This window comes from Trachymyrmex septentrionalis, unplaced genomic scaffold (genome assembly GCF_001594115.1).
Source record: "Trachymyrmex septentrionalis isolate Tsep2-gDNA-1 unplaced genomic scaffold, Tsep1.0 scaffold20, whole genome shotgun sequence".
Taxonomy (NCBI): domain Eukaryota; kingdom Metazoa; phylum Arthropoda; class Insecta; order Hymenoptera; family Formicidae; genus Trachymyrmex; species Trachymyrmex septentrionalis.
Window position 1 is genome coordinate 4,429,213 of NW_017305180.1, and position 11,959 is coordinate 4,441,171.

The 11,959-nt window shown below is 34.0% G+C and overlaps 3 protein-coding genes across 3 annotated transcripts in view; 2 read left to right on the forward strand and 1 right to left on the reverse strand.

The window, feature by feature from the left end:
- Window positions 1-1,760: 1,760 nt before the first annotated feature.
- Window positions 1,761-5,463, reverse strand: LOC108747598. The gene is made up of 7 exons (XM_018485164.1): window positions 4,828-5,463; window positions 4,073-4,305; window positions 3,298-3,490; window positions 3,136-3,236; window positions 2,880-3,016; window positions 2,468-2,806; window positions 1,761-2,336 (listed from the first exon to the last, which is right to left on the reverse strand). The coding sequence occupies exons 2-7, from the start codon at window positions 4,118-4,120 to the stop codon at window positions 2,021-2,023; spliced, it is 1,134 nt and encodes a 377-aa protein (XP_018340666.1). The 5' UTR covers window positions 4,121-4,305; window positions 4,828-5,463; the 3' UTR covers window positions 1,761-2,020.
- A 643-nt stretch (window positions 5,464-6,106) lies between these two features.
- Window positions 6,107-10,725, forward strand: LOC108747583. The gene is made up of 10 exons (XM_018485144.1): window positions 6,107-6,537; window positions 7,598-7,879; window positions 7,955-8,737; window positions 8,869-9,076; window positions 9,160-9,356; window positions 9,466-9,714; window positions 9,830-9,996; window positions 10,094-10,244; window positions 10,325-10,494; window positions 10,562-10,725. Exons 1-10 carry the CDS (start codon window positions 6,436-6,438, stop codon window positions 10,665-10,667), a joined length of 2,415 nt encoding a protein of 804 aa, XP_018340646.1. The 5' UTR covers window positions 6,107-6,435; the 3' UTR covers window positions 10,668-10,725.
- Window positions 10,726-11,416: 691 nt separating this feature from the next.
- LOC108747644 overlaps window positions 11,417-11,959 on the forward strand; it is an 848-nt gene continuing 305 nt past the window's right edge. Inside the window, exon 1 of the mRNA XM_018485240.1 lies at window positions 11,417-11,754. Within this exon, the coding sequence (XP_018340742.1) occupies window positions 11,596-11,754 (159 nt within the window). The 5' untranslated portion in view covers window positions 11,417-11,595. The remainder of the gene's footprint in view (window positions 11,755-11,959) is intronic.

Sequence of the window (11,959 nt, forward strand, 5' to 3'; positions counted from 1 at the left end):
TATATATATATATATATATATACAGTCATTACATTTACTCTTTTTATCGACGAAACTATCTGTAATTTGTTAAAGGACTGATCAATATGCGTTTTAGTTCAATCGCGTCGCCTTTCTGTTTCACTCCTGTAGTTATTTTATGTTCGTGGTTGTGATGTAAATTTTAAGACTTATGGGAATGCGACGGTGGCACATTAAATACTGTAATGGGCAAACATAACTCTTATCATCTTCAGCATTATGGCATTGAATGTGCTCCGTCTTGAAATTTCTGTATGCTGTATAAATACTGAAATATAAATACTGCAGCGCTCAAGTGCGACGTCCAGCGTTGTTCCTTTATACGCGGGTAACATCGCTTTTTGTAATTTTAATTAGAACGTAATTTTTACTAAAACTCCCATGTGTGCGGGCCGCCCTGATGAGCCTTTCTCTATTTGCAGGGTACTCTTATGTAGAGTTGTTCACAAGTTTATATTAACGATTCTCGGCCGCGTCAGTAGTTGTTACAGAGATTGTTTACGTATGTAGTGTTGAATATGTACTTAACTAAGGTATATTTTATAATAAACTTTTTCTGAAAAGAGAAAAACACATCTTTCTACTTTCTACACATGTACAAGATAAAAAGATAAAAATTAATAATATATCTATAAATAAAATAATTCTTTACTATAATATATTTAAAATATTGACATTTCAGTGCAGAATTAAATAAAATATTTAGAAATAATAATTACAATGAATGAAAAGAATGACAATAAACAAGAATTATTTGATATATGAAACATAGAATCTAATTATGGAAGACTGGTTTTTAAAAAATAAATTACACATAGTTGTTCATATTATATTATTTTGATAATTCATCCATTCATAAGCGTACAAGATTTTACATAATTATAAAGTATATTCCTGTATCATAATCCGATTAATTTGACAAATTTTTTCCATATTATTTTGCAGGGTATTTGCAAATCTTTCCAAAATTAATAAATTTAATAATACTACATACATTTTCTGCTATTTTTAAAAATCAGGAATCGATTACAAGTAGAAATTATGAAAATTCTTGACATAATGTAGACTAGTCCTTAATCTTTAATTTGCAGCTGCAAATAGTCGAAAAAATCAATAAAAAAACTACGAAAAGAATAAAATTAACTAAATGCAATAGTATATTCCACGTATATTTTTATAAGATAATAATAAAGTTGTAATCACAAGATCGAATAAAATCAAATAATTCGTTTTTGATAAACTAGGATGCATTATACGTAACAAAATGCATAATAATATATATTAAATATAGATACATAAAAATAAAAAAAATAAGTATATATATATATATACATACACATGCATATGTATATGTATATATATTTGTATATGTATTGTATATCTATATGTATATAATATCTATATGTATAAATCGTTCAACGATTTGTCATTTCAATAGAATATGTGAAAATGACTAGATTCGATTCTTTAATGCTTCAGTACTGAAAAAAGTTAAAAGTTTAATACATACACGTACATACATGCATCGATAGCATATCGGATTATTGCACGCATATTAAGTTCAAATCTGTAAAGTACGAACTTTAGCCAAAAAGTTAGCCTTACACTGAGCATCTTTTGGTCGTACCTTTTTTCGTTTTTTTTTCCGTAGGAAGAAAAAATCTCATCTAGAGCAAAGTCTTTCGCTAAACACTCTGCTGATTATCGGTCAATCTACAAAGCACGAGTTTCTATATTCCTTTATGGCAGCCTATAAAGAGTAAAATTAGCATATACAGACAGTATTCTATCGAAAATCGTACAGTTTATTCGTCGTCGCTATCCTATTACATGCTATATATGCACGAGACTGTCGTAATCGATCAGCACCAGTGAAGAAAACATTGATCACTCGTTAGCAATAAGTCTTATAACTGGTATATAGTATCGAAATTCTTAATGCGTTTCAAAGTACTAAAGTTCATCAATTTTTATGTATCGGTAACATGTATTTTGCGATCTACTGTCTCCGAGAATGATCCGCGTCTTTCGATCCCTCCCCAGTGTCGTTCGTGTCTCTCGGATGATCCTTGGAATTTCTGTCTTTGAAATCGCGAGAATGATAATAATGATTGCTGTCTCTTCGCGATGCTTGACCTCTGTACTTGCGATTACTGCCGTCGCGACCGTAATTGCGATACTCGCGTGATCGATAAGACGGTGATTCGAAACTAGCCGCTTCCGCTGATTTCACGCTGCCATTCTGGAGTTGCGGTAAAACGGTCGAGTCTGTATCTACATGATGATCTTGCTTCTCGTGCCGATTCGTACTGTATCTGTAATAATTCACACAATTTTTATATATCCTATCCTTCGATATCTCGTAATAACTCCTTAGACTTTTCAAAAATCTTGACTTTCATAATAGATTTTAAAAAGTTATAGAATAAAATTCTGTAAGCTGTACCTAGGTGATCTACGATGCCAATAGCTTGGTATTGGTAACGGTGGAAATTTACGAGAGTTCTGTTCCTGTGTCGTACTCGTGGGCGAACCACGATTGTAATGGCTATTACCGTCACGGGAGCGCCCACCTCTGCTTGTACTAGCGTTGTTTGCTGAAGAAGCTGCACGTAGCGAAGCTATTTCCTTTTTTTGATCCATATTTTCCTTGTGTAATCGTTTCACCATCGCGTATGATTCCTCCAAAAGTACAACTAAGCTCGCTTGTACGGGATCTCCGACTTGAATTCCAATGTCCGCTACTTCAATCTTGTTCTTCTGGTCTTCTGTTACATCCAATCTTCTACAAAATAAAGGAAAGAAACGTTAGCTTACTATCACGGCATCTATGTAATATATTTTCGTATAAAACTAACTTTTTTTGCTGTTCTATAATATTCGACAAGTACTGGTTATGTGTTTTTGCCTCTTGCAATGACACCTTAATGTCTTGTAAGTCTTTCTCCAAAAGTTCCACTTGTAGAGGTGTTACATTGACACATATTGGGCTACCCTGTAAATACAAATCAAAATTGAAATCTTTATATTGATGCTTAAAATACATTTTTTGAGTGAAAAGTTATATCAAAGACATAAATATTATAAATGCTCATAATAATACGTCGTAAGTACCTTTGATTTCGCAAACCCATTTCCATTATCTTCGGGTGAAGAAGGACTGCTAGCCGCACCATAGGGTGTTCTTTTGGAAAATACTAATTGAAATTGCAGATCTGCAGAGGTTTATAAAACGGATTAAAAGAGATACTCAAGGAAAGTTAATATTTTTGTTACCTCTGTTTCTTTGACGTAAACATTCTATTTCTTGATGTAAGGCAACCAAAGTTGCCTGATGTTGTTCCTGTAAAAATTTCATGTTCTGTTCCAATTGCATGACTCTATCTACATTTAGACCTTGATGCCTAACATGTGCGAATCCATCGTTTCTCTCAGTCAAAGAAACTAGGTCAGGTGGTGCTTTCTTTCCCTATAGAAACAATTGTACAAGGCTTACAGTTCAAATTTGGAACCTTTTTTTCTTCTATTTAAATAAATGATCAAACAAAAATATAGTCTCATCGATGAATTTTACAATATGTACAAAAATTTATGCTTTACAGTGCCAACTGATAATTAAAGCACATAACTAAGACATGGATATATTTTGATTAAATTAAAGAACAATATTTAACACATCGTGCTATCACATTTAATGAGAATATAACCCAGCAAACAAGAATGGATTGAAATGAATTGAAATGGATTCAGATTTTCAGAAATATTGATTCACAAATGTTAAAATAAATGCTTTTCAATCCTGAATGCATTTTTATTCATTTATAGGAATTGCATATAGCATATCTCTATGCCTTTCAATCTAAAAATAATATTAGCTTTTTCTGTGCATTGTGAATACTGTTCAATTCAAAATTTTGAATAGGAAATGCAATTTTTCAATCCAATTGCATCCAATTAAATCCAAAAAAAGTATTCGCTAAAATACGCATTCGGATAGAAAAAAATTTCAATCCATTTTAATCCATTCTCATTTGCTGGAAAAATGACTCACTTGAGGGAAGGGCACTGTTGGTAGTTTCATTAGCACTTTGGATGTCATCTCGAAGTTGTCGGTCAATATCAATTAGAAATTAATTGTCAACACCCTAATTGCTTCGCCCTTGTCTATTTTTATGGTACTTATTGTTTCTTCCAACGATCCAAGAAACCACACATCAATACTATCTTGCGGCTTAAACTTGCTAACGCAAATAAAGCTTCTTTAAGTGTTCTAGCATAGGCAATCTGAAGGAAAATACATAATTTCACAATTATATCCACTCGCAACAAATATAAAAATCTAAATATCGCTAAAATCACGAAAAATCCAGTTCACATTTGCGACCACACTGCAGAGACATTTGTGCTGTTTCTCGAAAACATAAATCTAAGGAGCCATTTCATCATTTGTTTTGCACTTGTACAAGTGGAGGAAGGAGATGAAGAAACGTAATAGCTATTAATCGAGCGTTACTGTATAACTATCTATTTTTAGATCGAACACATCGCAAAATCGACACAAAAACGTACTTTCTTTTTAACGCGACTGCCAAAAAGAAGGCATGGATATAATCGTAGGATTTAAAAACACTTCCCTCGGAGCCTACAACTTATACAACGCCATGCCAAGTGGGAGTCTATACTTAAATAATACCGAGAAACAATTCGATTACGAGACAATTAGTAAGAATACCGACACACCGCGTAAAGACCATTGTTAAATGCGTATCCGAGAAAATTAATCTCGTGTCGATCGGGTCACCTTACCGAATATACTCGAACTCGAGCGTCTCGAGCTTGCGGGAAGCATTCGCAGGACGAAAAGCGGATAAATTACGGAGTACAGCGAGATCCGAGGGTTGAACCGATTGAATGAGAACGTCCTGCGCGCGCAGCGTCGCGTAACCATGTCGTCGTCGATTGGCCAGGAACGTTCAAACGTGACGTGATCCGGAGCGCGAGACTCGAATGGTCCTCGACGCGATTTCGTTGTAACGATCGTTTTCCTCGTAAACACGACAGATGCGATCGGAGAAGAACTCGAGAGCTTGACTGGCCGATATACAATTTTATCTTTCGCTCGCGTTTTCGCGCCGTCGTGAAGAAATCGCGAATCAATTTCACGTTTCGCCATTCGAATCCCGCGCGCTTTTCACAGTCGACGAGTAGTCGGCTTATCGCAGGGGTGCTCAGCCGCTCTCTCGCGCCGCGTTGCTTCTTCGTTTCGTTCCATGAAGGCCGGCCGTTTCTCGTCGCGATGAGACGGACTCGCCTAAATTTAAACCAGGTCGCGTAATTATCCGCGAGACGTTCGCATCAGCGGCGCATCCGTCCGATATGAGTGAAACGGATGAAAAGTCCATTTTCTGAGAGCGTTCCATTTGAACGCTCGTAACGCTTATCGGAATAATTTCATCCTTGTTGCTTATCGATTGTTAAACAAGGACAAATAATACGTTGCAAGCGCTAAATGGAATCTTCGTCGAAGTTCGAGTGCAGGCCGAGCGTTGAGCACTACTGGCGTGTTCATCACGGGGTGTAACCCGCGCCGCCGAACCATACGAGTATTGATCCGCGGCGCGTGGCCGCGCCCACGCCTTTCCCGATCGTATCTCACGTAGCCAACACGCTTTTCTACGCGCGACGGCAAAAATCCACAAGCCTCCGTCGTCCCACGAGGAATATTAATTTTTTTACCAGCGCGCTTCGATTCTCGTTCAACTTGGCTGCGTTTAGAAGTTTCATCCGAGAGCGCCCATCAGGTAGCATTTTGTTCTTGTTTAACAGTGAATAACAAGGACTAAATGATACTTGCACTCGGATAAAGTCGATTTCCGAACATAGGTTCTGAACATCCTTAATTGGGATTCGCCACGAAATTTCGGTTTGAAACTCGTTCGAAATTCAAATCGCCATTTTTTTCCCCCTCGAGAGATTATTGAGAGAAAAGTTTCGATCGAGCGTCTTTGAATTATTGTAACGAAAAATATACTTTATATACCGACGTCGAAGTGCGATCGATATACATATATAACGATTCGGTATTCTCTTCGTTGGTTTCGGATTTCCGTTTGCGTTTCATCGCGAGAGGGATATCGATTGAGTATCGTTGAAACGATGACCTTGAACCGACTCTGAGAATCCGACAAAGGAGAGACATCGATTTATTCGTGTCGCGCCAATTTCAGCCTGTACAAACCGGACGAGGAACTCGCATTCCCAGATCCTCCGCGTTCCCATGCAAGGAGTCGTACCACGGCGTTCCGTTTTTTTAAATCGTACTTCCCTCCTTTTATACCCATCGTTTATGGCACGTCCGAGGGGACGCGAATAAACGCGGACCCCTCGGAGTACCGGACATAACCAAGGGATAGGATGTCACTCCTTTTGAATCCCGTGGAATCCGTTCATCTGAACGACGACGAGACGGAGGATTCGTACTTTTCTGGAAATGAGAACGATGATTATAACTTTAAGGTAGATTCTGCCGAATCTCGGGATAACATTTAACTCCCGTTTCGCATTTATATTCCCCCTCCCCTCCCCCTCCCCAGTAAGCAAAATAGCGGTAAACCATTCCAATAAACATCAACAGTAACAAGACACCAATATTATAGTTATTATTTATGTATAATTGTTATTTATTTCATAATGAATTCAGTCACTTGCATTATACATTAGATTAGTGCATATTAAAAGTTATACATGAAATTAGTAAAGTGAAATGTAGAAGCATATAAATATTTTAAACAATATCCTATAATAATAACAGTGTCACATTGTTTAATATATCAGTATTATCTCATGGTCAAAGTTAACTATATATTATACCATTGCATTTCATTTTATATAAAGCAGCTGTTTAATGTACTAATGTACTAATGTACTAATCTAGTGTAGTGCGAATGACTGTAGATTTATTACTCACAATTAATTTAACATCAACTTCTAGTATATAACATCACATTATTAATTTTACATTGGACAATGTAACTGTTATATATATTATATTTTATTTATATTGTTGAAATTATAACATTGAAATTATAACATTGATATTATATTAGTTGATGTTTACTGGGACATTTTAAAAGTTGGATGTTTATATTAATATCAATAGGTGAGAATTATGTATATAAACATTACAGGGTGTTAAATCCATATTTTTTAGAGTGTACATTAACAGTTTGTTTATAAATTCGAAATCATGATAGATTGATATCATCCCTATTAAATTCAAGTTCTACTATAAAATGTACTGATGTAATCTGACAATAGATTGCTAACAAAAACCAAATAGAAAATCTATCACTTCATAATAATATATATATATATTATAAATTATTATAGAACGATTATGATAGTTGATTCTGTTTAATTTTTACAATTAATCTGCCATCATATTCTATTATTTTTCTATTGATATTTTACCAAGAAAATTTGTAATAATTTCAACAAATTTGACTGAGAGTCATTTCATGAATTTTAATTTTATCACTGATAAACGAAATAAAAAATCTGTTCTTCTCTGTTAAAGTACGTGCCTACAAATCATTTCAAGTACATAATAAAAGACGTACGCAGACAGAGATGTCGGGAGCAAGAGGAAAACGTATGGACATCGTTTGTCAAACAACAAGAGCTGAATGGTTACAACAAAAATGGCATCCACTCATCCGTTCAGAGCATCAAACAACTGTTGGACGAAGGTATGAGGGAGGCGGATAAAGAACTTAAGAAATTAGAGACAAATATTTTGCCTGATGAAGTAAGGAAAGAATATGATAAAACTGGAAACGATCAGAAAAGAAAGCCAAAGGTAAGCGAATTTTCTATGAAAATAATACCACGAGAAGATTGATTGATTCGATTGCTAAAGTTCACATAATAATAGGTAAATAATATCAGGGACTTGACTTCGAAGAAAGCGCCCATTATGAAAGACACAGGGACAGGTAGCACCAATTTGTTACTTACAATTCCTGAAGAGGATAATGCTCCAGCTTATGAAAGGAAACATCAGTCTGAGAATTTCAAGTCGTACATTAGAAAATCTCGCTCTGGTCATGTAATACCGCGAAAGAAGCAATCTTCGAGGCAGCTGCATCATGCGACTAATGGCACGGAATACAATTCCAGTCCTGAAAGTAGCACATGCCACAACGGCATTGCAAATGGAGTCGTTTATGTACGACCAGATCCATTTATTATGCACAAAATTTTGACGATGCAAAGGAAAGTCTGTGAGTTATTGGATGAAATAGCGTTCAGACTGGGAAATATTTCTGCGCCGGATGGAATTAAGGATCTACAGAGGCGGCAGCAGTGCGTCGCTGAATTTATTGTTCGATTCTCGAGAAACTATCTATACGATCTTAATAGATACGTCAAAGATATCCAAAGGCATATGTATGTTATTTCACCACGCGCGATAATAAGGCCGAATCACAGAAATCTGGGACTTCACATGCACGCCATTGAACATAAACTTCTTGCTGCTCATCAATTATTGCTGCATGCATTGGTCGCCTATTGTAAACACGTTCCCAGTTCTATTCCCAAAGGATATCCTGGAAAGCTTAGAGAGATACTACAAGTGGTTCTCGATCTGAAAACTATGTGTGATAGACTCCACTTAAACTATTTCGATTCGGGGGACACTGATATTTTGTCGTTGGTAATGTTATTTATTAATATAAATTTTTTTGATAACTGATCATTAATTGCAATATTGCATCTTTTGCATTTTACAACAACACAAAAGGCATTATATTCAAATTTGCATAGAAGTTTTCTTTTTAATTGCAGGGGAAGGAAATTGAAAGCAAATGCAATGCCGTTTTGTCAAAATTCAAGCTGTATGCGGATAATGATTTTTTAGATACTAATAAAACTTCATCAATAGCGTCCATCACTCCACATTCAACGAATAAAAAACGACTCAATCGCAAACAATTATCTAATCGGTTGAGTATGTACAGTGCGAATTCCAAAAATATTTATAAACCCAAAACAAGTATGTAAAATTATTTTATATATTAATAAGTTAAATGTATATTTGCGTATGTTATTTTAACTTGTAAGCTATATGCATTTTAGATTATCATCAAAAAAATAAGAAATATAATACAATAAATGTTAAAAAAATCTCTAACGAGCCAATATTGGATCAGGCATATTCTAGTCCTGTAACATCTACTAAAGACGCAAATCAAATAGATATTAGAAAACATAGAACATTTGCAAAAGAAGAGGATATAAAAACTATGATGGATATATTACCCATAAATTCAGATGTAAACAGATGTTTACTATTTACACGCACAACAAATACGAGACAGATTTATTGTAACATTAATGTTCAAATATGTTGTTTCAAGATAATTATTATTATCTATTTTGCAGGGCAGTAACTTTGAAATGCAGGAAAGGCATAATAATACGATGCTTACAAGAAGAATATGTAAAGCGCCGAGAAAATATTCTAGCAAATCGCAGAATCAAAAACAATTAGAAACGATAGAAAATATTGTCAAGAGTACGTCCACAAATAACGATGATGAATCCATGAAAAGAGAGCCGATGATTACAAAGGAACATTTATCTAACTTGGTGCCAGTTATAGCAGACTTCATGTCTTTTGTTTCTAATAAGGTGAATTGCAGTAATGTTACATAAATTATCTTTTCTAAGATATTAAAAAACAATAAGATTATTTAATTATCTTGGTAATTACAATCTATTGTAAACATTAAAAATTTATACATAGCAAAATGAATCAGAAGCAGCTTATTCTAAAACTATGACGAAGACACTAATGAAATTTCTACAAAAATATCAAATGCCTAAAAGCATGAATGCAAAAATCAATGCGAGCACAAGCTGTGACGTATGTTATTCAGACAGCAGTGAATGTGAATATGCTAAAACAAACAGGTATGAATATACACGTATTTTATAAATATACTTTTCCTCATTTTTTACGTTTGATAGCTAAAGAAATTAGATTCTAATTAATATTTTGTTTTTAAAGAACTTTAACTGAAAGGCGGAAAAATAGCGAAAATATGCAATTGATTTGTATGTCATCGATAGAAGATGCATCAAAAGTACCTCGCTATTGCGATGCATCATGCCAAGCGGATTATGAGAACTTAATGGAATTGCCGGATTTTGAAACAAAGGTAAATTGTAAACAATGAAAAATAGTTAAAACATATCTTGAGAATCAAATGTAAAATTGATGATTAATATTATATAATAGGTAAAGAAAGGAAAATTTATGATAGATTCGCTGAATAATATCGAACTTGTTGTTTCCGAGGAAACTGAGATGAATTTTTTGAAATATAGATGCGAATATCAGCGATTGATGCAATCGATTCCAATGTATTCTAGCAATACACAAAATAAACCATGGGACATTGTCGCTTGGTAAATACAACACTGCTACTTTGAAAACTTTATTCTCTAATTATGTTTACAACGAATATTATTGCAGGATATCTGATAAGCTCGTAGATGAGTTGATAGTAGAAATAGCAAAGGAGCTGCAAATAGATGACGTCATACAGAAGCTTTTCGAGTTAGAATTTCAAGAATTCTAACGTTAATTGACGTTACTTCTCTGTCAAATTGGAGAAACGCATAAAAAGAAATGATATAAGAAACTTTACTTTAAATTTGAGAAATTTTATATTATAAATTGCTAATTTTGGAAAAATATAATATTATAATTTTTATAAATTATCTCCCCCGTTTTTTTTTATTGAATGATAGCAGATATTTTTTTGAGATGCATTTAAATATGAATACGTATTTAAATGCTATATCACTATACTAGTACAAAAAATATATCTGTTCGATTTGCCGTCAGCAAATTAGAAGAATATTTGTGGTAGACATCAATTGTGCCTGCATTAAACATATTTTACCAGAATTTATCAACATAATCTGACAGAAGATTGACAGTAGAAACTAACAAATTAGATATAAAATCTGTTATTTCATATTTGAGAATGGAATATATCCTACTGTCATTTTGCTGACAAAATTTGTAATTACGTTCGCAAAATCTGTTTTTAACAGATTCAGTTTTTATTTAAGATTATTTCTTAAAATTAATCTATGATTATATAATAAATCGAATATAAAATAATTATGCGAAACAATGATCCTTTTTCCAGAAAAGAAGCAATCTTAATGTTATTAATCAATCTGTTGGTAAAATAAAGCTAATTGAGCTTGCACGTCTGTATACATACGTAACAAGTGCGTAATGTTTCCGTCAGCTGATCCATTACAAAAAGAAACGCCGGCTCGGCTGGCCATCATCGCGCATGTCTCACATATATTAGTAGAACCGTAGAACATTCCAAAGAGGAGAGGATCCTCTTTAATACGTATATACGTACAATTTTCGCGAATTTCTGAAGAACGGTATACATAATTTTTAGTGTCATGCTATATCAAAATACAGTTATACATTTTGTATCATACATCGTATATACGTTCCATTAATTCTGATAAGTCATAATGAGCCGACAAGTTGTTTTGAAATTATACAAAGACATTCTGAGGTATGGCGAAACTTTAAAATTTACGAACAAGAAGTACTTTCGATATAGAATCCGGACTGCTTTTATAACTAATAAAGATCTGTCTGACGAGACGGCGATAAACTTCCAATTGCAGGTAATCACACTGTTGAGGCGGGAATAACATTTATAACCTCATTGTTTCTAACCTATAAATCACTGTTGCAATATTTCTTTTAAGTATATAACGTTAAATAATCCTGGAGTTGAAAGCAACATATTTCTAAAGAAAAAGTTTCAACATGTATGGAATTGTATTCAACATATAAGAATAAGATCGATTTGTTACGTTAATATATATA